Genomic DNA, 27,232 nt, shown 5'->3' with positions numbered 1-27,232 from the left:
TTACCATAAAGTCCATTTTCATTCTTCAAAAATAAAAAAAATCCTAATACTTAAAAACAATGCAGTCCAATATAGCACACAGTTACTTCCCTTTACATGTGCACTGCTTTACTATGCATCTTGTGTTATGGTCATAGCGGCAATAGGAGTTTGTATGCTTGTTTATGTAGGGAGGCCCTTTCCCAGGTTCAGGTACACAAATGTTTATTCATCTTCCCGAGGTAAGTGAGTTAACTGACTATAAAAGTCCAGTTTCCACCCTTGCCGAACTAGGCTCGTATTATGGAGTTACATTTGGGCTGGACTAACGAGTTTATGCATAGTCCAATCCAAATCGCGCCCCGAAATCGAAATCCGGTTCATAAAGTGTCATGCAGATTTCGGTCGACTGCAGGATTTGCAAAGCATGTGCACCGCTAACTCGTTGTCAACAGATATTTTCCAAATCTTTTCATGTTTTTAATCAAGGTGCTCACGTGATTTGATGCACTTCACAATTTAACACTCGTTTTATCACAATATAGATCAATAGAAGAGGCATAGAAAGGACATAACTCGTAATAGCCACTGGTGGCGATACAATCGAGCCAAGGAATTCCAGCCTAGTTCGGCAAGGGTGGAAACTGGACTTTTAGAGTCAGTTAACTTTCTTGCCTCGGGAAGATGCTGTTTATTTGGTTACATGCTTGTTTGAACAAGCAGAACAAAAGAAGACAAAAACACCGCCCGCACTATATCTTCAAAAGTCATTACCTGAAAACCAATTCTTTTATTTGTTTCAACCTAAAGAACAAGGATAAACAAAAACAACTGCAAACTACAGGAAAAAAACCTGCTCTTTTTTGTATTTATGTAGATGAATGACCAAAGAAATCAAAAGGGTTGGACTGCAATATTGTATTAACCATGTAAGCATGTACAGTACTAAAAAGTGGATCAAACAAATTGATCACAACAGTTCACTACACACATGATACAACTCCACAAATATATTAACAATGGCTGTGTCTGCTGTCTTAGTGATGTCTCTTGCTGTTAGGTAACATAAACGTGATGTGTCAGATCACACTGCACACTGTTCATCCACGGGTCTACACTAAAGTACACACACAACATTGAATGAGTTGTGTTCAACAAGTCTGTCATATGACATATTCAGGAAAATTTATGAAGAGCAGAAAAAAATGTAATTTAATTTTTTTTTTTTCCTGGCCTACAGACCAGGACTTTTCATAAACAAATTGGTAAATCAAAGCTAAAACCATTTAAAACATGTTTGAGCTGACAGGATTTAACTGAACCAAGATATACCACCCATATTTTCCTTTTAAAAGAAATGAGGTTAGGAAATTCAAAACAACAAATAAAATATTTTTTGTTGAACCATTTAACAAGCATATCCTTAATCTAATTGGACAGAAGCTTTAACATAAACCTAATACACTGAACAAGAAGGCAAAAAGTTTGTAGGTGTTTTAGATGAATAGCAATTCTTCAAAATTTCAAAACAATGTATCAGTTATGGCTTTGACATCAACTCATCAGCTTCTTGTTTGGGTGTGAAGTAAATATCCTTGGTCAACATTGAGTAGATACATCCTGACTGTTTCTTGCCGTCAATTCTTGGATCCACGGCTGAAGACTGGAAGGAGAATGCCACCTGGTGGATAACCAGAGTCACCAATCGCAAAAAATCCACACGGGATGGGTCCACTTTTTCCACAATATCCCAGAAAGCCTTCACAAACCAGGACCCTTCTGATGGGCGACGAAATGCGAAAAAGCCTAGAAATGATCAAATAACATTTAAAATGAAAACGTTCATGCAACTATTGTTCTTATACCACAAAGACAAATTCATTATTCAGAATGGATACATATGTCTGATGGCTGCAGGAATACACAAACACAATTCAGGTAATATGAGCAGAATTGAAGTGGGGCATGGTTTGAAGGGGTGGCATACACTATACACAAGTCCTTGAAGCAGGGAGTGGGTGGTGTACTGGGGTTAAGTTAGAGACACAGCTTAAACACTGACATATCTGGAGGGGTGGCATACACTATACAGAAGTCCTTGAAGCAGGGAGTTGATGGTGTACTGGGGTTCAGTGAGAGACACAGCTATAACACTGACATACCTGGAGGGGTGGCATACAGGATAGACAAGTCCTTGAAGCAGGGAGTAGGGGAGATGGTGTACTGGAGTTGAGTGAGAGACACAGCTATAACACTGACATACCTGGAGGGGTTGCATACACGATACAGACGTCCTTGAAGCAGGGAGTGGGTGCTGTACTGGGGTTCAGTGAGAGACACAGCTATAACACTGACATACCTGGAGGGGTGGCATACACTATACAGAAGTCCTTGAAGCAGGGAGTAGGGGAGATGGTGTACTGGGGTTGAGTGAGAGACACAGCTATAACACTGACATACCTGGAGGGGTTGCATACACGATACAGACGTCCTTGAAGCAGGGAGTGGGTGCTGTACTGGGGTTCAGTGAGAGACACAGCTATAACACTGACATACCTGGAGGGGTGGCATACACTATACAGAAGTCCTTGAAGCAGGGAGTAGGGGAGATGGTGTACTGGGGTTGAGTGAGAGACACAGCTATAACACTGACATACCTGGAGGGGTTGCATACACGATACAGACGTCCTTGAAGCAGGGAGTGGGTGCTGTACTGGGGTTGAGTGAGAGACACAGCTATAACACTGACATACCTGGAGGGGTGGCATACACGATACAGAAGTCCTTGAAGCAGGGAGTAGGGGAGATGGTGTACTGGGGTTGAGTGAGAGACACAGCTATAACACTGACATACCTGGAGGGGTGGCATACACGATACAGAAGTCCTTGAAGCAGGGAGTTGGGGAGACAGTATATTCAGGTTCAAGTATCTGTACGGCATCAACAACATCCAAGTCCCTGCTTAAGTCAACCCCATCATCCAGATTTATTCCTCGACAGGCCTAAAAAAAATACAACCCTGTACACGCACTGTCAAACGACCCTTCCTATATATTCAACCCTGGTCAGTCATATATGAAGACTGTGCTATCATAGTGTCATCTTTTGTACAACTTACAATATGCAGTGAGTGAGTGAGTGAGTATGGTTTTACGCCGCTTTTAGCAATATTCCAGCAATATCACGGCAGGGGACACCAGAAATGGGCTTCACACATTGTACCCATGTCGGGAATCGAACCCGGGCCTTCCGTGTGACGAGCGAACGCTTTAACCACTAGGCTACCCGACCGCCCCTACACTATGCAGAATAAGTGAGTTAGTAAAGTTTAAGAACACTTCACACACAATACAGGGGATAGAATGGGCTTCACACATTGCAACCATACAGGGAATCAAACCCTGTTAGTGTCATGCATCAATGCTTTAACCACTGGACTATCCCACCCCATGAAGGTATGAATAGGTTAGCACCCACCCCAAGGGCACTCAAAGCATCAGCCGAGAGAGCTGAAGTCCATGTTGCCAGAGAGTGTGGTGCTAACTGACTTTTTCAAACGCGCTGCACTTTGCATAAGAATTCAAAACTGTGAACCAAGCCTCGCTCCTATCTCGTCCAAATCGAATTATCTGACCTCAGCAAGATGCTCATGCTAGATGATTACAAAGAATAACAACCTGCCAAATAAATGGACATATCGCACACTAAGTGGTATAAGTAGAGATATACAATCTCCTCAACTTAACTTTAAACAATATAAATCCTTAATGCAGCATTATAGTAACATGAGATCAGGAATATAAAACACAGCTGTATATGTCCTGCTTTATCTCCCCTGAACTCAAACATTACTAATCACATAGTTGTTATATGTTACAGGAATATTTTTACTTCTTTTTCACAATTTAGTTTTATGAGTTCATCAAAGCTCTGGAAACCTTGAAAGTGATGTGTGTCAATTTGTTGTCATGGTTATATAGAGAATTTCATCCAAGTGGCCAGACCAACATTTAGTCCCAGAAATAAAGTTCTCGTATTAAAAAATATGTATCTACAAAATAAAATCCCAATGGAGCCCTGAATTTCCTGGAGCTGAGGCAATCTAGACTTGCCAAATCATTCTAGACTTGAGTTGGATTCATTGTTCAATATATTCTCTAGGATCTGGGAGACAGACTACCAAGTGTCTTTTGATAACAAATATATCAACAAGTGTCAATAAAAGCTTAAACGTCTGAGGCTTGATGAATGTTGATATATTTGGTATCAAAGACACTTTGGTGAAATTCTATTTATCATCCCAAATCATTCTTCCTTCTTTTGTTGTTTGTAAACAGTAATATCCAGTGTATTGCTAACCAGCTTCAGCAGTCAGCAACTCAGCGGTATCAGTGATTTCATTTGATTGTGATGTCATGGTAACAAATGATGTCACAATGATGATTGTGAAACAATTTCATTGTGGCGATATCTCCAGCTGAAGCCAGTTTTGACTGAAGTTTTCATATGCACATCACTGCTCCAGAGTGAGTGAGTGAGTATGGTTTAACGCCACTTTTAGCAATATTCCAGCAATATCACAGCAGGGGACACCAGAAATGGGCTTCACACATTGTACCCATGTCAGGAATCGAACCCGGGTCTTCGGCATGACAAGCAAACGCTTTAACCACTAGGCTACCCGACCGCCCCTCTCTGCTCCAGAACAATCCTTGGCTGACAATACTGCAAGACCGATAATGCGGTTCTAAACAGCATCCACTCACTCACTCCAAAACATACCTGTAGCAGGAATAGCCTTGGTTTGCCAATCAGAGAGGGACAGTTCTGATCAGAGAACATCCCCACCAGTTCTTCTGTGTAAACTGCCCCCTGTGAGCCGAGGATGATATCTCGTTCCACTGAGACATTGTACCTCCTGGGGTCAACTTGAGTGTACTTCTCTCCGTGGGAGGTAATAGCAACAGCCAGACAGTCACGTTCACTATGATCTTCTCGAGATACTGTAACAGACATTAAATTCTAACTGCAGTTCGATCATCATTTGTAAATTCGCAACTGAAAATTACTAAATATGTGTTCATTTACAAGCACTTTGATATTAAACATCACTTTTACTAGTGCTATACTTATATAATTTCATACTTTGAAGTTTACACTGTTTCTTTCATGCTGATTGGCTGAAGGGGTAGTCTCGTGATCTGATATTTGGAGTTCACACACCTGTGAACGGACAGAAAAAGTTCACACGATGTGAACAATTTTTTGTGAAATTGATCGTGTGAACTTTTGCCGGAACTACTTTCTGGGGTTTCCCCGAACTCTCGATCGGTGTTTACAATCAACTCGTTTTTCTATTTTATTTTTCCTTTTTAATACCTGCATTTATCAGCATTAAAATTAATTATAGTATTTTGCCTGGTCTTGTAACATTTTATCTGACTTCAAAATAAATAAATGCTTTGGTTCTGGTGTTTGTTGTCGTCTGCTACATGAAACAAAATGGATTGTCCTTACGGTGATTTTGATATGGAATGGCTATCTATGAATACTAGTGACGCAAGCTCGGAGGTTCACACAGTTTAACCAGTGCTTTTAAATCGTTCACACTTCAATGAACCCATCCAAACTGACGTTCAATTCTTAAGTAGACTTGTCTTAAACCCAATATTACCTGTTAAATGTTGATGGAATAAGAAGATTATCAAAACCAAATCAAATCTGACATGCCATAATCGCTGAAATAAGCGCACCCTGTCCAAACTCTAGACCAATCTGTAAGTACTCAGTATAAGAACCCCCTAATTAGATTCACTGACGTTTGAACCATGTTTGCCCAATACCCCTCGATCTCTGAAAATAATTCATGCCTTTTTTCAAAGTGATCTCAACACTATGGTCTATGTTAAAGTATGGGAGTTATTATCGTCTTAACACTAAAAACACTTTCTGGAACATATCCCAGGCCACTAATAACTGCAAATATGGTACATCCTATTCAAATTACCTGCAGCGAACCAGTCAAGCATGCCATCAGCTGTCATATTATACTTGTCACGTATATCCTGGAAGCCAAGTTTCTGGAAAGTTTTCTTAAAATATTCCACATCAAGATGCGCTCCTGCTCTGGGCTTGTTATTGACAAAAATCTCATTGCACACAATCAGTGCCACGCCCCGGTCTGGATGTCCAAGATCATACTGGTTTGACTCCGGCACCGGCTCTTTCTCTTCTTCTTGATCTGAGGATTAAGACAGTAATAATATATTCTCTTATCAATAGAGTCTCAACAGTTAGACCAGATCATGTCTAATGGATGAGGTCCACATTTTGCAAAAGTGCAGATGTTTTTCATGAAATATGCTTGATTGAAAAGATGCTTATCTTCAACATGTTATTGTTTGTAAATTTTGTTTAAAATAATTAAGATTTCTTCTTTGGGAACATAAACACCATCTATTCTTTTTCCTTTTTTGCATATTGACAAAGAAGATCCATTGAAACAGAAAGCAAAGGGATTCAACCTTGAGTGATAATACAAATTCACAAAAGGCATACAGAATATTATCACACATGACACACTTATTGCAAACAGTTCACACAATCATACCTTAAGAAATAGTTATCATGGAGCAAAATTATTTTCAAATATGGCAGCCATTGTGGCCCTTGTAAGTTCTCCTATCTTGTATAGTAAGTGAGTGAGTATGGTTTTTTACGCCGCTTTCAGCAATATTCCAGCAATATCACGGCATGGGACACCAGAAATGGGCTTCACACATTGTACCCATGTCGGGAATCGAACCTGGGTCTTCAGCGTGACGAGTGAATGCTTTAACCACTAGGCTACCCGACCGCCCCTACATCTTGTATAGACACACAACATGAACATATATACTGCCTCTATAGAAAAACTCTCCAACATCTCTGGTGTATCGATACACTACAAAAATACATAGTACATATACATACTTACACAATCAATTATAGTTTAATGAAAACTTTTGACCAGAATGTCATTTTAACAACAATTCAGCTCAAAGTGAAGATGACAAGTGCCCATGTTTACATCCCAGGGTACTACTCACAGCTGTAGAACTTTGGTTCCTCTGAATCATCAGCCATTGTTAGCTAGCCAGGTCCGTCCACCAGACAGAAATATCTCACATGTGTACTTCAGGATGTCAGTGAAGGTATGTAGACCTGCTGAAGCAGTTTGAACATTGTGCAAGACAATTCAACATCCTGTTATTTCACAACGTATTTAACGACACCCCAGAATTTAACAGGCCAGACACCGGCCATGAGTTTTACAATCAGCACCAAACTTTATCTCGCTCAGGTACCCGGCAATATAAAATAGGGCAAACAAGTTTGAACACATTTACTGGATATTGTTAGTGGAGTCTTGGAAATATCAAGATATTTGACACAGAAATGAATACACTAGCCAGTATCAGAGTGAGTGAGTGAGTATGGTTTTACGCCGCTTTTAGCAATATTCCAGCAATATCACGGCGGGGGACACCAGAAATGGGCTTTCACACATTGTACCCATAGCCAGTATCAGAGATCTTTTCAGTGAGAGTTCTGTAAACTAATGACAAGCCATTCATAGATACCTCTTACAGTATATTTCTTCAGAGGAATAGATTCTATTCAAACTGTCGCTCAAAGGGGTAGAGATGTTATTTTACATCTACAGGTGTTTTTATAGACCCATCAGCTAAATAGTCACCAAAACTAAATTTAACTGACTACTTTATAAATCTCCTTATAATGACACTATCCAATCATTATTCGTTCCTACCAGAAGAAGAATATATCAAGTTATAGGATTATATAATTTTGACATAATCCTGAAGCTTGATTTATGTGATGCTGACTTATATATATCAACTTCTATATTCTTTAAGAGAGACTTTTTGGTACTGATGCTGGAATTTTATCAAGCCAGAGATCAAAGACTGGGTTTGACATAGTTCTTTAACTAAAATTACAAGTACCGTATTCAACAAAATAAGCTCCCACTGCAATTTTTGCTAATATATTGGCTAGTGAACAATCCCAATTAGCACCCCTTCCGATTGATCAATGTACACAAGACGTATTTATTCATGTGTAATACACACTCGTGTGTTATATGCACCCTTAATTATGGGCAATTAAATTCTGGAAAAATATATCTTTCTTATATAAACATTTCAGGCTGTCAGCATAAACCACGAAATTTATCTTTCAACTCTGTTTTTTCCACCAAAATAATATTCTAATAAGAGCACCCTATTTCTAATTTTGAAAGCGCCTTGGGTCCTTATTTCGTCGAATACGGTATAAAGAAATTACAAAATCTGAGATAAGAAAATGATTGATTGCATGCAATCTGTGCTGTACAACCATTGCTTGATAAAGGGAACAAACATCTGTAGTGAAACACTGCACTGGATGAGTAGAGGTATTGAAATCAATGTCATCACTGTCTTCGTTGACACTACAGCTTCCAGTGAGTGAGTGAATGAGTGAGTGAGTGAGTGGGTTGGTGGGTTGGTGGGTGAGTGAGTGAGTCAGTGAATGAGTGAGTGGGTGGGTGGGTGGGTTGGTGGGTGAGTGAGTGAGTCAGTGAGTGAGTGGGTGGGTGGGTGAGTGAGTGAGTGGGTTGGTGGGTTGGTGGGTGAGTCAGTGAGTCAGTGAGTGAGTGAGTGGGTGGGTGGGTGGGTGAGTGAGTGAGTGAGCGAGGGAGGGAGTTGGGTTTAATCCAGCATTGTTAATGTCTTGGACGTTTACCACTCTTGTACTCCTTCCCAGGTTTGACTATTTACACGCCTCCATCATACAGCTGGAATAACACTGGAGTACTGTGTAAGACAACAAACTCTTTTCAAGTTAGCCTTGGGTCACTTGAAGTTCTCTATATTCTTTTTGAGGAAACCTCCAAACATCTTGAGAACTGGAAATGACCAGGACTTCACACACTATGTGTACACCGAACACCAAAACTGCTTGACAGCATGTGAAGTTTAATTTGTTTCTTTGTTTGTTGTTTAACACTGCACTCAGCAATATTCCAGCTATATGACGTCGGTCTGTAAATAACTGAGTCTGAACCAGACAATCCAGTGATTGTTATCATGAGCATCGATCCACGTAATTGGGATATGATGAATTGCATCAACCAAGTTGTCTCTTACGACAAGAATAGTTGCCTGTTACGGCAAGCATGGGTTGTTGAAGACCTTTTCTAATCCTGATCTTCATGGGTGTAATGTTAATATTTAAACAAGTTGGAATTTACATTCAAACATCTCATTTTCAGCGAAATGCAACACAACACCATTTCACTCACTAAAAAAATATAAAAGGAAATTTGAGACATGTACTTCTGAAATAACAATACGATAAGGACATTTGTCTCTCTGTGTGTACTATCCAGGTAAACCCTTCTAGGTAGCCCAGCACCGTCGTCTTGTAAATGTATCACACTTATGATAGAGCTTTCTGTGCCGGACCTGTTCCCAAGTAACTCGGTGTTGTGAAGCAACTGAATGGAGTTTCAATGATTTTACTCCCAGTTCCGACAACCCACATGACCTGCCTCTTCAAGACCGCTGTCTGTGGTGTGTGTGTGTTTCTCTAGTCTCACCTGACCTAGATTATCAGTCAATAGTCATAATCTGATCATGGTTGCTGTAAATATCATGATTTCACTGAAATGTATGTAAACAATATTGAAAGAAAATTGGAATAAACTTAATAGAAGAGATTACAAACCTAAGTCAAGATATACAGTGGATACTTTTTATACCAGATAATGTAAAAAAAAAGATTACCTGTACTTGCTTACTTCAGAATGGATTTGTTGACATTCTATTTCCAGTGTTACACATTGCAGTATTAGGAAGTAGCTCAGATTATACAAAGATATAACAACCACTGCACCATGATCGATGTGTGTGTGTGTGTGTGTGTGAGAGAGAGAGAGAGAGAGAGATAGAAAGAGAGTATGGTTTTACGCCACTTTCAGCAATATTCCAGCAATATCACGGAGGGGGACACCAGAAATGGGCTTCACACATTGTACCCATGTCGGAATCGAACCCGGGTCTTCGGCGTGACGAGCAAACGCTTTAACCACGAGGCTACCCGACCGCCCCTGATGATACTGTGAGTCAGATATGTCAGATGGAAACATTTAACAAGCAATGCAATGAAATTACTTTTTTCCTCTTCTTATGAATCGTGGCAGGGAGAATTATTTGTAAATAATCACCATGGTAACTAACCAAAGGTAAACAAAAACAATCCAAAATATAAATAATAATATTCAGAAAAAGGTTTGTTTGTTGTTTAATGCTGCATTCAGCAATATTCGAGCTATATGACAGTGACCTGTATATAATAAAGTCTGGACCAGACAATGCACACATACAATGACATGCAATCAACAGTCACCTCGTTTGACCACTCAATCTACTAAGTCGCCTCTCATGACCAGCAGAGGTTGCTGAGGTCTGTTTCTAACACAGATTATCCATGAGGCTAAGAATATGTTTGTAGTAATTCCAGAAACTGTCATATTATCTATCTTCTCAAAAGTCTTTGCAACATCCCTTGTTAAATACTATTGATTTGATGCTATCCATACCCTATATCTTTAAATATAACGGACCGCCTCTGTGGTCTAGTGGTAGAGTGTCCGCCCGGAGAGCGGAAGGTTTGGGGTTCAATTCCCGGCCGCGTCATACCAAAAGACATTAAAAGATGGTACTTGTTGTTACCCTGTCTTGCGCTCGGCATTAAGGGGCTTAAACAAGGACTGATCGGCTCGGAGTCAGTATACTGTGTCTGAGTGGGATATTCTTGTTAAACACTGGCATGGTATCTCAGTGAGCTAGTACGATAAATCGGCATCAGTCTGGACTAGTACAAGCAGCCACACACACACACACACACACACACACGTGAATGCAAGTTGCTATATAAGTGCAATAATCTTGAACTCCATTTCACCTCACCTTTAGATTTAACAGACAAGTTGTCTATGAATATAAATAGTTTATTACATCATAAGTGTTGTAGTACAAAAAGTACATAAAAATATGTTATTTATACTGCAGACTCAACATACATACTAACAAAAAGTGAAGATGTAAAAACCAATAAATATACATGGCTGTTAATCAGGGCAAAGGTAACATGACGTAAATTTAAAATTGCGTAACAAAATGAGCAAATCAAATAATAATAAACTTGGTCCAATCAGAAGAATGACTCTGTGAGCATCTGGCCATGAGTTGATTATTATAAGTTTGATCTGACTTTAGTCGTTATTGACAGAGTGAATAAAGGGAAGTATGTGAGGAGCAACGTCCAATGTCCAGACACTAGCCCCTCCACATGACTTCACTGAAAGGGTTGTCGGGTAGGGTACCGTATATGAACGCGGATAAGCCGACCCCGTAGATAAGCCGAGGTGTTAATTTGACCATTGAAATACGAAAGAAAATGATATGACCCGCAGATAAGCCGAATCAGGAATTGAGAGACAAAAAACACTGCGAAGTCGGACTGAAAGACATGTGTTGGTACTCGCAGATATTCAAAAATATAAGATGAAAAATGTTGTAATTATATTGAAATTCGGCTTATACGCGGTCATATACGGTAATACTGAAATCATCGCCCCGGGGCAAGGGCGTCAACTGACTGATAAAAGTCCAGTTTCCACCCTTGCCGAACTAGGCTGGTATTATGGAGTTGTATTTCAGCTGTACTAATGAGTCTATGTATAGTCCAATCAAAATGGCGTAATGAAATGAACATCCGGTTTGTAAACTGCCGTGCAGATTTTGGTCGACTGCAGGATTTGCAAAGCATATGTTCCCTCAACTTATATCAACAGATATTTTCCAAATCTTTCCATGTTTTTAATCAAGGTGCTCATGTGATTTGATGCACTCTGCGATGTAAGGCTTGTTTAATCACAATATAAATCTTGATTATCGATCAGATAGCTTTCACTGGGCGCTGCCATTTTGTTTGAAACAAAGGCGAGTGATATCACAGGTGGAATCTGATTGGTCAGTAGTGGGTGAGTGAGTGAGTATGGTTTTTCGCCGCTTTTAGCAATATTTCAGCAATATCACGCCGGGGGACACCAGAAATTGGCTTCACACATTGTACCCGTGTGGGAAATCGAACCCAGGTCTTCGGCGTGACAAGCGAACGCTTTAACCACTTGGCTACCCCACCGCCCTGATTGGTCAATAGAAGGGACATAACCACTGGTGGCGCTACGATTGAACCCAGAAATTCCAGTCAAGTTCAGCAAGGGTGGAAACTGGACGTTTATAGTCTGTAAACTCCCTTGCCTCAAGAAGATGTACCGAAATGTACCCTAGGTATTCTGACAGAAATAGTCTAGCTGAGCACTGAATGGCATTTCTCTCCCTCTCTCCCTCCCACTCTCTCATTACTGCTTACTTACTTACGTGCCCTTTCCGATATTATGCGTGTTTCACACACTCATTACTGTTACAATATGTCTACTTATATCGGGGACTATATTGTATCATCCAATTCACAACCTGCGGGGATACAGGGCGCACTGAGGTCAGAAGCTCGTTTGCATTCCTTCTGACTTTTATATGTTTGAGTAAAGATAAATCTTTAGTCAACTGCGGTGTATGAATGATAAGATCGTTTTTACGTGTATCGAAAAAGTTTTTCCAGGGTTCCTGTAAAACAGTTCCCAATCAGATTTTTGTACCAACTCTTAACACCTACAGTGGGTACCCAAGTACAGTAAAGTATGGTTATAACAAACTCAAAGGGACTACTAATTTTAGTTCGTTATAACCGTAGTTTGTTATAAGCATATGCAGCATAACTACAGCAAATAGTCGGGACCAAAAAAGTAAGTTTGTTACATCAGTCAGTTCATTATAAGCATGTTCGTTATAACCGTAGTTTACTGTAGTACATTTGGATAGTAAACATCCAGACACATACAAACTGAATTCTCAAAGCATTGTGATATGTCAATGTTTATGATAATCACACTCACAGACTATAGGAACTAGTGAGTGAGTGAGTATGGTTTTACGCCGCTTTTAGCAATATTCCAGCAATATCACGGCGGGGGACACCAGAAATGGGCTTCACACATTGTACCCATGTCGGGAATCGAACCCGGATCTTCGGAGTGACGAGTGAACGCTTTAACCACTAGGTACCCGACCGCCCCCCTATAGGAACTAGCTATTTTATATAATGTGTCTGTACACGGTGATAATACCCAGTATCTACCATGGCATACTAATACACAACAATAACAAACCCTTCTCGTCATGCAGTCCTGATGTAACAAGAGTTCTATGGCACTACATCATGTCAAAGTAAAACAACTGAAACAAACACAAATTCACAGGAACCAGAAAGAACCCACTAACAATACCATAGATATATAGAAATAAATATAAGAAGACATACACAACAAACAATATCAACCAATATCAGATGATTACAATAATGAAAAAACAAAGCAAGTAAGTATCTGGACAAGGCAAACAAATCTGTACACGACACAAACAAACCTAGGTATTTTTCACAGTCAGTCAGTCAGTGAGTGTTTTTCCACAGCAGTCAGCAATATTCCAGCTGTATCACAGTGGCCAGTGAAGAATTGAGTTATGGCAAGGCAAACCAGTGGTTGATAGCATAAGCACTGATCTACTCCATCAGGGCAATACACACAATCAGCAAGGTCACACCAGCCGGTCCTCATCAGTCATCTCTTACAACAAACACAGGGAAGGGGGATCTATTCTGTGATGTTGCACCCTACTTTCAGGACTTGTATTCTAGCATACAAGCTCCAACAGTCACTATTCAGGGTTGGACAGCCTCCGTGATCTAGCGGTAGAGCGTCTGCCCGGAGAACAGGAACGTCCCCAGACGCATCATACCAAAAGACGTTAAAAGATGGTACTTGTTGTTACCCTGTCTGGCGCTTGGCACTAAGGGGCTAAAACAAGGACTGGTCAGCTCGGAGTCAGTATACTGTGTCTGAGTGGGGTATTCATGTTAAACTGCGGCATGGTATCTCAGTGTCCTAGCACTATAAATCGGCATCTGTCTGGACTAGTACAAGCAGCCACACAAACACACACACGTACATGCAGGCTATATAAGTGCAATAATCTTGGACGCGACGTTAAACCCCATTTCCGCCGTGAATAGCTGGAAAATTGCTGATGCGGTGAAAACAATATTCATTCATTCATTCATTAAACCCCATTTCACCTCACCTCACCTATTCAGGGTTCTGGTCTCAAAGCAGAGCCCACATCTTCATGTTCTAAAAGGCCTGATACTTTTATTTTTTTATTTACAGATTTATAACGGTCCTGTCAGTAGGTTGGAAAAACATAAAAATTAGAAAATATTTCTGGTTTTTTTCTTGAGTATGTTAATGTGGGCAAAGTTAGTGACGCCAATCTCGTCAATGTTTGGACATTTTCTACTGTAAACATATAGGTAGGTTTCAGGAGGCAGAATAAAATGTTGTGATTTCAGATTTACTATTTGTCCACTTTTTATTATTTTAGGGCCAGCAGGCTGTATCTCCTGATAGGTATCTGCAGCAGTGAGGATGCTGGCTACATACAGCTACCCTGATAGCCAACAAGTTGGCCTGTTCACACAAACATAATGCTAAAGGCTTGGTTCCAAATGAAAAAGAAGTGTCAGTTCTACAGTGAGACGACCTCAAACTTCAAAACACAGCAGGTTTTATCTCCTAATTTGATCCCCTCAAAAGACTAAGACTTTGCATCATGGATGGTACAGTGTATATATATATATCCTCTAAAATAATACTGAATCCTGGAATAGTATGATGCTATCATCCTTTGAAAAATAACCAATGCTAGTCCATCATTACTGGATTTCAAAATATTACGAAAGTCAACAGTAATATACCACTCAACATTTGCTAAGGACCACATCTTTGACTAAAGATATTTGGTCCTTAGCAAATATTGAGTAGTCTGCACATGATAATGTAATGACATGTAATAATGAGTGAGTGAGTTAAAATTGAATGTTGCATCGGCGCTATTTCAGTCATATAGCGACAACATGTAATACTAATGACATGATATGGTCATATGAAAAAAAATCAAGGGATCTTTAACTTCTTTTGAGTAGTATACTTCTTGAGTCCCTTATGCACCTTTTTTGCATCCATTCAAAAACTTGATGTGTCAAGTAGGTAATTTGTGTCCGGTAAGACCCAGAAATAGGATAAATAGTCATTAGCAAACTAAATACAGGCCGCCTTTTTATTTTTAGCCCAAACCAGTAAGTACCACACCTTGCCCTATACAAGTCAACTTGACATGAAAGATCATTCCAGATTTCCGCCTATGTGTTCCCTTAACAAATGCATTTCAATATGATATCAAATAATTCAGCTGCCTGAGGATGATCAATAAATAACATCATAAAAATTGGCAAGTGTTAATACAATATTCTTCGCTACACATGATATACATAGCAAAACATAAAAAAATGTTCATGGCGTAGAATATGATAATTCATACAAAATATAAGTAACTTCTGTGCACCAAATTTAGCACTGTAAAGTGTCCACAACATTTTGCTTTTTATTCCAAAATAAATAATTGGATTTCATATTTTGTTATAAACATTTTTTGTGACCTTCCCGATTCACTCTGAACCATCCTCCACCGTTAATAAATGACCTGTCCCTTAAGACTGCAAAGTGTCATCAACACCATTGTGACTTTTATGTCAAAATAGATAACTGGAATGAGCTATTGAATGCAAACAAATACAGAGCACGAAATATTAGGTAAGGGGGGTATATACATATCTGACTGTGGATCACACAGACAATGGCCCTCACACTTTGGATAAAACTGATGCAAGCATATTTCAACACCAATCTCATTAAAATCAGATCTTAGTTCTCGCTACCGCTAAACAAACATCTGAGGACATCCCATTACGGGTCACGTCAGACCGACTTGCGCCAACTTTGACCGACCAATGGAATGACCAATCAGAAGGCAGCTTTCTTATGCTTTACGGCACTAATTTCAAATTGGCGACTACGCCTCAAAACATATTTTGACAAATTCTCGATTACAAATTTGAAACCTGAACAAAAGAACATTCTGGAATGGCTAATAGATGGTCTAGATTGTATGGATTCAGTTGTTAAACCTGTAACTATCGTTCGGAGTTAAAGTTTTCGAGGTTGCAAGATTAGAAATCACATTCTGACTGTCACTTTCATAATCTGGTAAGCGATGCTCTGATTAGTCGGATGAAAGGTCGTTCTGACGTGACCCCTAATGGGATGTCCTCAGATCTTTGTTTAGCGGTAGCAAGAACTGAGGTCTGATTTTAATGAGATTGATTTCAACGCAATGGTTGGGTAGTCAAACTTTGGATTGTCTCCCTTGAATTCTATGGGTTTTTTTTCCCAGAAGCACAATCTTTGTTGCTTAGTACATACCTTTGGTCGTCTGTTTGTGTATCTTGAGATATTCAATGGAAGAAAAGTCGGACAATTCTGTCTGACATGAAAGCATCATTTTTGCCAAATTAAGAATTTCTAAAATAGTCTCGTGAAAAACTTTAAAACAAGGCATTCACTCGCAGTACATCTGAAACTCTGAGAGTGGTGCTGTTGACCAATATGATTCCAACTATAATGTCATGACATTGCATGTAGCAAATGGCTGATAAAAGACGACATTTTGAAGATGGCTGCAATGGCTGTCATGTCCCAATTCTGAATTTATATTGACAAAAGACATCATTGTTGAGATCATACAGCCACGAATTCAGATAGTCAAAGGTTGCATCTGGGTCAAATATCAAAATAAAAAAAAGAGCATATTACGTTATTCTGCATAGCATCTACATATGTGACATAACATTCCATAATGACACACTCATAAATGACTGAGTAAAAGACTATATATTATCACTGCTAAAATCAGATTGGATTTCGCATGTTAGACTCCATGTCTGTGATCACGGATGCAAAGATTCAGTTTCATAGGCCTTTTGGTTTTAGAGGACACGTCCCAAAAAGACGGATGGACAAAGCACCATGACATAAGCTCACTTCACCCTTCAGTCAGGTGAGCTTTATAATAAAACAGAGATAAATGTCAAAATAACCTTTTAAGAGATAAAAATTAAGCAGGTCAGACGGTAATTTATAAAAAATAATTCTGCTTTAAGATCAATTAAAATTAAATCATTGATGAAAACAAGTATGGCCCACGCCATATTAATTTTGCAGTTAATAAGGGCACATACTGGCATTTCATAATTCAAATAGTCCAATACATAATCACATGTACATACAAACATCACCTGAGCAGCTCCACTTATAACATCAACTCATCAGCTTCTTGTTTGGGTGTGAAGTAAATATCCTTGGTCAACATTGAGTAGATACATCCTGACTGTTTCTTGCCGTCAATCCTTGGATCCACGGCTGAAGACTGGAAGGAGAATGCCACCTGGTGGATAACCAGAGTCACCAATCGCAAAAAATCCACACGGGATGGGTCCACTCTTTCCACAACGTCCCAAAAAGCCTTCACAAACCAGGACCCTTCTGATGGGCGACGAAATGCGTAATGACCTGGAAAATGTTCATGATGTTACTGATAACAGAATAGTATAATAAATATTATCTTACCTCCATGTCAGAATGTTGAGATCTGATAGGTTCACGTGATCTTGATAATAAATGAGGTATCCCACGCCGGAGGGAAATAAATTTCAGAGTGGGAATTTAAATCCCTTATACCCCATCATGAAGAAAACAGGCTGTACATGGATTTCTGGGCGGAAGAAAAAATCCCTTATACCCCGCCATGAAGAAAACAGGCTGCACATGGATTTCTGAGCAGAAGAAAAAATCCCTTATACCCCACAATGAAGAAAACAAGCTGCACATGGATTTCTGAGCAGAAGAATAAATCCCTTATACCCCGCCATGAAGAAAACATGCTGCACATGGACTTCTGCACATTGTTTACGTGTAAATATATGTCACATGACACTGCACCTGTTAACCTCAGGTAATTGGAACAGCTGTTTTCTATCAGTTAACAATTTGGTTCAATTCTTTTACAATGGCAGATTGAAACATGTTGACAAGATAAATTTGTTGAAGCAGTATCACTTTGGGTGCATATGGTTTAAGGTGTCCCTCTTTAGGTGTTTGTTCAAAAGGTGTTTGAACAAAAGCAAATACATCACTGTCAGGTACCATAAGGGAGTTACAGGCTTAAGTGAATCTTAAATATATACCACTCAAAACATCAGATTAATTTACACTACTACAGTTAATCTGGCACGCCATGCTTTTGTGAGTAGTATAGGTTTAACAAACACAAGGCTCTGAAGCTGATCTGTGAGTATTGTTTTGAGACACCACAGCTAGCAGAGATCGCATAAACAAGCATGGTTTGTTTCTTTGTTTCTTTGTTGTTTTACACTGCACTCAGCAATATTTCAGCTATATGACGGCAGTCTGTAAATAATTGAGTCTGGACCAGACAATCAAGTGATTGATATCATGAGCATCGATCCACACAATTGGGATACGATGACATGCATCAACCATGTCAGCAGCCTGACCACCCAATCCCGTTAGTCGCCTCTTACAACAAGCATAGTTGCTTTTTACAGGTTGCTCAAGACCTATTCTCTACCTGGATCTTCACGGGTCTCACAAGCATGGAAAGCTATAACACTGACATTCCTGGAGGGGTGGCATACACTATACAGAAGTCCTTGAAGCAGGGAGGGGGGGGGAGATGGTGTACTGGGGTTGAGTTAGAGACACAGCTATAACACTGACATACCTGGAGGGGTGGCATACACGATACAGAAGTCCTTGAAGCAGGGAGGGGGGGGGGGAGATGGTGTACTGGGGTTGAGTGAGAGACACAGCTATAACACTGACACACCTGGAGGGGTGGCACACACTATACACAAGCCCTTGAAGCAGGGAGTTGATGGTGTACTGGGGTTGAGTGAGAGACAACGCTATAACACTGACACACCTGGAGGGGTGGCACACGCTATACAGAGTTCTTGAAGCATGGAGATGGTGGTGTACTGGGGTTCTGTTAGAGACACAGCTATAACACTGACATACCTGGAGGGGTGGCATACACAATACAGAAGTCCTTGAAGCAGGGAGGGGGGGAGATGGTGTACTCTGGTTCAGTCATGGCATCTACTACATCCATGTCTTCCTCCTGGATCTCGACCCCATCGTCTAACTTGGTGCCTCTACATGCCTAAAAAACATCACACTTTGAAACATCTTCATACACCTCCATGTCATCTTCATAATTCATAACAGACTGGAGATTTAATACACTCAATAATCAATTACGGGTTTCAGCAAGAAAATAACACCATAAAAAATTCAACAAGAATTTGTCTGAAGATACCCCTATATTCTTAATTTTGAAAACACAGTAATTTAACTATTGATGAGTGTGACTGAATGATGCATAGTACCAAAGACAGAAATTTAAAAGCAAAATAACTGCAGCTTAGAACTGACTGAATACTAGTTGCTCAACACTCAACAGAATACAATGATCATGATGAGACATTGCAGAATGGTCATGGCTAAGAGTTATCTCCCCTAGTAGTCCCGCACCCAAGGGCTGTTCATATCAGATCCCTACACCGCATGCTTAGATCAGAATTCAACAATAATTAGAGAATAACAAGGAGGAATTGTGTCAAAATATTTTCAAAGCGTAGTATGGAATGGAAGTCGCCAGTTTTTCAAAATCGTGGCATAAACGAGAAAGCTGCTTTCTGATTGGTTAATATCAAACTCTTGTTAATTATTTCATGTTCGTTCTGATGTCACACGTAGTGGGTTGTCCTGAGATCTTTGTTCAGCAGGAGTGAGAACTAAGATCTGATTTTAATCAGATTGACCCTTTTCGGTAACATCGTCATATTCTCTCGTGGAATCCACATCAGTGTGAACAGGGCAGACAAAGAGCATCTCTCTAATCCATCAATCTAAACACCCAGAACCCTTGACAAAAATATATCAGATATACCAGTGTACCTACAGCATATACTACTCAAGAGAAGTTAACAACGCCTGATCCTTTCAAATTACTACAGTTCATCTGTCATGCCCCTACATTCAAATTACTACAGTTCATCTGTCATGCCCCTACATTCAAATTACTACAGTTCATCTGTCATGCCCCTACATTCAAATTACTACAGTTCATCTGTCATGCCCCTACATTCAAATTACTACAGTTCATCTGTCATGCCCCTACATTCAAATTACTACAGTTCATCTGTCATGCCCCTACATTCAAATTACTACAGTTCATCTGTCATGCCCCTACATTCAAATTACTACAGTTCATCTGTCATGCCCCTACATTCAAATTACTACAGTTCATCTGTCATGCCCCTACATTCAAATTACTACAGTTCATCTGTCATGCCCCTACATTCAAACTACTACAGTTCATCTGTCATGCCCCTACATTCAAATTACTACAGTTCATCTGTCATGCCCCTACATTCAAATTACTACAGTTCATCTGTCATGCCCCTACATTCAAATTACTACAGTTCATCTGTCATGCCCCTACATTCAAACTACTACAGTTCATCTGTCATGCCCCTACATTCAAATTACTACAGTTCATCTGTCATGCCCCTACATTCAAACTACTACAGTTCATCTGTCATGCCCCTACATTCAAATTACTACAGTTCATCTGTCATGCCCCTACATTCAAACTACTATAGTAATATTTAAGAATCAGGTGATCTTTAACTTCTTTTGCAAAGTATATTTCTTTCTGCTTTTAGAAAGTTTACCTGAAGTAAGAATATCTTTGGTTTGTCTTTCAGTGAAGGACAATGTTTGTCTCTGAAAATGTCAACCAAGTCGCGAGTGAATATGACTTTATCAGTTGTGTGGATAACATCTTCCCGCTTAGTGACGTTGGAGCGTTCAGGGTCTGTATACCGATATTCGTCTCCATGGGATGAGATGGCCACCATGAGACAGTCAGCATCACTGTGGTCCTCCATTGACACTGAAAGCAACAACTCACCAACATGGAGACAGTACTCATACAGTCAGGACAGGGAAACAGCAGATTATTTGTATATTTCACATTAAATTATATATTCATAATACTTATCCTATCTCACATCTATGCATTTCTTCCAAGTCCTTTCAATCCTTATGTGAAACATGTTTGAACAAGGTTTCCACTTTCTAAAAACATTTTGCCCAAACACATCCCAGCATCACCATGGTCACCACCCCAACAATTAAGTCTCCCACTGTAATCTCATGCATGAGAGTGAGTGAGTGAGTGAGTATGGTTTTACGCCGCTTTTAGAAATATTCAGGCAATATCACGGCGGGGGACATCAGAAATGGGCTTCACACATTGTACCCATGTCGGGAATCGGACCCAGGTCTTTGGCGTCTCATGCATGAGACCATACACCACTTGATCACCTGACTACCCCATTCTGTATCTTAGAACTGAGAGGCTAGAGTCGCTGTGATGGAGAGATGGTTGGGCGGGCATATAACGTGTGAGATAGGAAAAGCATATAAATATACAATTTAATGTCAAATTTACAAACGTTTTAACTTATCCTATCTCACACTATGCAGTAGGGACAGTGGAAGCCCACATGGATGATCTGTCCTTAGACATAACTGTGCAGACATCTGAGGCTGCAGGTTGTTTCAGTGTAGGTGTGGTAATGGTAAAAGAATGATGTGGCTGGGTTAGTCAGGTGATCAGGCTGTGTAAGGTCACAACGCACAAGATTACAGTGCATGACCCATTTGTATGGGTAGTGACCATGAAGATGCGAGGATATGTTCGGGCAAAATGTTTTTAGAAAGTTGAAACGTTGTTCAAGCATGTTTCCACATAAGGGTTGAAAGAAGGAGTGAGTGAGTTGGGTTTAACACCGCTTTTAACAGTATTCCAGTTATATCGCGGCGTGTCAGCTTAATGTGGGAGGAAAGCCTGAAGTGATGCAGGTCTCAGACGTTTACCACTTCGGTGAAACCCACGAGCACGGGTATGGTGCTGACAAACCTAGAAACATAATTGGGGCGAACCGGGATTCGAACCCACAATCATAGGTTTCTGGCGTGCCCAAGGGACGCAACTCTGCACAGCGAATCGTGGCGCCTTAGACGACTGGGCCACCCGTGCCCCCCTTGAAAGAAGAAGGAATGCATAATGTGAGATTGGATAAGTTTAAACATGTATATTTTTCTTTTACAAGCTTGTATAATGTTTAATGTTTACATGTATGATTTCAGCTGATGCACAATAACTATCTTTACGTCCCAACTTTGTCTGCACATGGAATAGCCAAGTTTTTGAAAGTGTCTTCTCTTCCTCTAGTGAGAGGTCTTATTTTAATCAGACCGCCTCCGTGGTCTAGTGGTAGATCGTCTGCCCGGAGAGCAGAAGGCCCGGGGTTCGATCCCTGGCCACGTCATACCAAAAGACGTGAAAAGATGGTACTTGTTGTTACCCTGTCTGGCGCTCGGTATTAAGGGGCTAAAACAAGGACGTGTCAGCTCGGAGTCAGTATACTGTGTCTGAGTGGGGTATTCGTGTTAAACTGCGGCATGGTATCTCACTGAGCTAGCACTATAAATCGGAATGACTCCGGACTAGTACAAGCAGCCACACACACATGTGCATGCACATCGCATTAAGCGCAATAATCTTGGACGCGACGTTAAACCCAATTTCACCTCACCTCTTATTTTAAATCGACTTTTACAGATCCACCGACCCTTAACACAGGAATGAGGAAAAAAGTATAATTCCAGTTAATTCCCTTTTCACGAACTGTTAGCCTCATCGTGAAACAACAAAACATCACGATTTATGTCTTTGTATGACAAAAGCAAGGGGTAAAATCAAATTCAAATGTTCAATAACTTGTAAACATTTGCTCAAGCCACAACAAATAATATGTATAGCTACACTGGTAATTAAAGAAGTGTGTTGCTTTGTTCCAAGGAGTAAAGGCTCATTCACAAAACACCAAAAGAAAATAAAGAGAATTTGAAATCTTATTTTCTCTCTCATCTTACTGAAATTTATTTCATGTGCAGAGATGTTTCTCTTTGACACAAACAAATCTCAAACATACATCACTCCTCCCATATTAAGCATATCAAGTTGACTTACAGATTTGTAACTGAAATAATGTCAAAATACAACTCTTCTTCAACTTAAAGGCAGTGGGGTAACCTAGCAACTAAAGCATTCTCTCGTCACACTGAAGGCCCTGGGTAGTTCCCCACATGGCTACAATGTGTGAAGCCCGTTTCTGGTTCCCCTGCCTTTATATTGCTGGAATATTGCTAATAGTTGCAAAAAACACTCACTCACTCGATCACTCACTCACCAACTTACCTGCCAAAAACCAGTCCAACATGTCTCCAGCATTCATGTTGTACCGTATTCTGATGTCTTGAGGACTGAAACCAAACTTGATAAACGTCTTCTCGAAATGCTTCACATCATGTTCCGATCCCTGCCGAGGGGCTTGACCCTGGAACTTGTCATTACACACAATAAGGGCCACACCACGACGCTTGTGATCAAAGCTGTATCGCTCCATGTCGTCAAGGGCTGCTGGCTCTCCAAATAATGTAGACCTGGTGTAGAAAATAGACACTAGTGTTCACACGTTTAGCATTTTTGTTTTGTTTTTTGTTTAATGCTGCACTTAGCAGTATTCCAGCTAGATGATAACGGTCTGTAAATAATCAAGTCTGGACCAGACAATCCAGTGCTTGACATTATGAGCATCGATTGGGATATAGGGTTGCGATGACATGTATCAACCAAGTCAGCGAGCCTGACCACCCGATCCCGTTAGACGCGTTTTTCGACAAGCATAGTCACTTTTTATGGCAAGCATGGGTTGCTGAAGACCTATTCTACCCCGGATCTTCACGGGTCTCAAACGTATAGCAAGTGATGGACCCTCCTCGTCACTTCTTTCAACTGACATCATATCAGATATAAGAGAAAAAGATAGAGAAGAGCAGGGATGCAACTCAACCTGAAACATTTACTAGCCGAACACATAACACATGTACCTAGGGACATCCCTAAATAGCCCGAAGTTCTACAGGCCCTTGTGGTACCTTTACCATTAGACAAAATGACGAGGGCTAGTGCCGAATTGCATCCCAAGAAGATAGAAACACTCATTCAAGCCTCAACACCAGCAGCCTAGCATTACATGAGATATTATCTTACTGTTAAGTCATGGACAATCCAGGACTTATTCCTCTGGTTCTGTCTGATGGAACATCAACATTCATCTCACTCGTGTTTACATAGTTTCCAGTTTCAATGGGTGCTATGCCTGATCTAACTAGAGCCAGAGGTTGGCGAGGTTTCGGCAAGTCTGCACTTACACAAGTATGATAGAACTCAGTGGCATACAAATAACTATAAACTGTGTCTATCACTTGAAGACACAAGCCTGTCAAATTAATTATTTGCTGAATGAATTCCATATGTTCCATATTTCCATATTTAATTAACTACTCACCAAAAATTAAATTAATAGGTCCAGTATAAATGCTAAGGCAATATTCCCCAAGTATATATAACTTATAAGAAAAAGTTAAAAAATAAACCCTAACATTAGTCATCAATACATAACCATGGCATGTCATCGGTATTTGTAAGAACTTTAAAGCAATGAATGTTGTCATTAACATGATTTAGCAAGTTTAAGAGAAACAAAGGCCTTACTGTAACCTCACTATGGGAAACTTCAAATGAATAATTATTAATTAATATTTTTCAATGACTTTGCCACATTAATCTCACAGCACCGTGATACCTTGTTAACTTGGCATCAGCTACATGTATAGATCTTCCTAGTCTCAGGAGAAACAGTGAGTAGTTATTCTGCCAAGAGATAACATTATTTAATCTTGCCTTACTTCACACTGTTCCAGGTATTTATTAGCACTCTTCCCGCGAAAGATCGAGCTGAAAAAAAAAAGAAGAAAAGATTTCTACATGACATAGACTACATATTATCTTTACGGTTTACAAAATGTCAAGTGCATCTGTTACAAATACAGACTGCTCATATGATATTCAATAAAACATGGATAATCAAAAATATTTCATCATAGCGAAAATGCATGAATAATATATAAATCCAACTTAAAGAAAAGGGCAATTTGAAGGACATTTCTTTCCCCCTCTACCAATACTGAAATATGCACGATAAACACAACAAGAAAAGAGCCTTTACTCATCAAATTCATTGGCATATGTACCAACCATCTTATTTCTCCAACAACAACTAACACTAACCATGCTAACCGTACATTTCACCATTATCATGATTATCATATTCCTAACCATGTTAACGCCTTAGTCTTTTACAAGATTCATGGCCTGTGCTATATCATTTATATACATGTACTTCAAAATTGTGTTTCTACATTTCAATATGTGTGATGAGTATACTCATCATAATCATCATCATAACTATATAACAGTATTACAAACATATTTATGAAGAAATGATATTTCTACTCACCATCAGGAGTTGTCTCCACTGCCATATCTCGAAACAGACTCTGTGGGAAAAAGGTTTCATTTTTAGAATCAAAAGTGATATTTTCAACATGTTCAAGGTAGGTCAATGACCTGTTCATTATGTAGGCCAATCTAAGGGTCATGGACTGCTCCAAAATAGACTTGGTAAGTAATAAGAGAAACAGTGTTGAAACAGTGACACTGTCTTCTATACTGCTAAGTGTAAGAAATTGTAGTGATTTCTAAGAAATTCATTGATAATAGACCTAAACAAACACTACTTTATGGATATTTCTTGCCTTCGAAATCACCTTGTCATACCTTGTGCAAGGGTTTTTCAAACCTTTAGACATGACGATGATATGTAGTATATGTCCTTGTAATTAACTAGGTATGAATAAGTTTGGAAATAATGAACATAATGAAATGATGAACAATTCATGATTCCTCTGGAAAATGTTTGTCACTCAGAGGATGACATGAACATATTAGTAATCAAATACGCTCCACCATGTTTACTGTATTGTACAGCAAGTAGTTACATCAGAGATTAGCAGAAAGTAACTGTTTATCAATGCAAGATGAGAAGAAGCAAAACTAGGGATCTCAAGAGACTATATCCAGCAGAACAGTATCCAAACATACACACAAAGACATTTATTTATTCATATTTGAAACCTTGTTAGCATGGACCTTGAAAGTCTGAAAACCTTGCTTTACGGACAATTCTGTTAGGAATGTCTTCACATTTTGGGACAGCCATGTTTATCGTAATTACTCGCGCTATAACGAGGGGTGTGGTGTCACACAGACATTGTAAATACTGGGATGATGGCTTGTCTTTAAGATAAAGTTGTCTTTTATAAATGAGTAAGATGTTTTACAGTTGTTCATGTGATTAGTGAGATAACTAAACATGTTTCTTAAGCATCCAAAAACCCATAACAAGGATATTCACTAGATCTACTCTTTAATAATGATCAATTCATTCAGATATTTGCTTATTTCAGAAAAAAAATAGAATAGAATTTGAATACATGTATATATTTTGGACACAGATCAGGCTGAGTATGGTTCAAGCTGATGTTGTGCAGCTATAAATAATAATACAACATTATTGAAACTAAAATGCCTTGGGCGTTGCAACAAGAAAGTAAAGTTCAGTAACTTTCCAAAACATTTTCTGGAGGATTTAATATTAAGTAATACCATTAATGACTAAATAACCCCACCTGCATTTCACTGCTGAGGCGTCTGAGCCAGTATATTTCAAATCAAAACAATCATCTTTCATCTGATGATAACAGGAAATAAAATGGGGAATCCCCTGGTCTGTTTACAAATAGCCTAAATGATGAAGCGAATATAAGCAACGGTAAGACAATATTCATACCCAAACCAACGTTTATTCAAATGAAATATTGATATAATACATGCCTGTCAGAGGCCAGGGACTACTACAGTCAGTTGGGTACTGTCGTTTGATTATTTAGTAACCAAATACTGTTACTATTTCTGGTGCTCACGCACCTGGCACTCTTTTGCGAATGAGACAC

At 39.5% G+C, this 27,232-nt stretch overlaps 1 protein-coding gene across 5 annotated transcripts; it reads right to left on the bottom strand.

Moving 5' to 3' along the window:
* Positions 1-587: 587 nt before the first annotated feature.
* Positions 588-27,232, bottom strand: LOC124149343 (caspase-3-like). Of its 5 annotated transcripts, none has more exons than XM_048392496.1 (7): positions 27,114-27,232; positions 25,678-25,717; positions 25,067-25,115; positions 23,514-23,758; positions 20,917-21,137; positions 19,196-19,340; positions 592-1,785 (listed from the first exon to the last, which is right to left on the bottom strand). In XM_048392496.1, exons 2-7 carry the CDS (start codon positions 25,700-25,702, stop codon positions 1,520-1,522), a joined length of 951 nt encoding a protein of 316 aa, XP_048248453.1. In that variant the 5' UTR covers positions 25,703-25,717; positions 27,114-27,232; the 3' UTR covers positions 592-1,519. The 5 variants fall into 5 exon arrangements, with proteins under 5 accessions (XP_046376835.2, XP_048248454.1, XP_048248453.1 ...); XM_048392495.1 differs by lacking the exon at positions 27,114-27,232 and adding an exon at positions 26,909-27,062; XM_046520873.2 differs by lacking the exons at positions 592-1,785; positions 27,114-27,232 and adding exons at positions 16,315-17,668; positions 26,909-27,056.

The sequence above is a fragment of the Haliotis rufescens genome, unplaced genomic scaffold (assembly GCF_023055435.1).
Source record: "Haliotis rufescens isolate VD_foot unplaced genomic scaffold, xgHalRufe1.0.p SCAF_11, whole genome shotgun sequence".
In the NCBI taxonomy this organism is placed as follows: Eukaryota; Metazoa; Mollusca; class Gastropoda; order Lepetellida; family Haliotidae; genus Haliotis; species Haliotis rufescens.
This window is presented reverse-complemented; position numbering and strand designations above follow the sequence as displayed.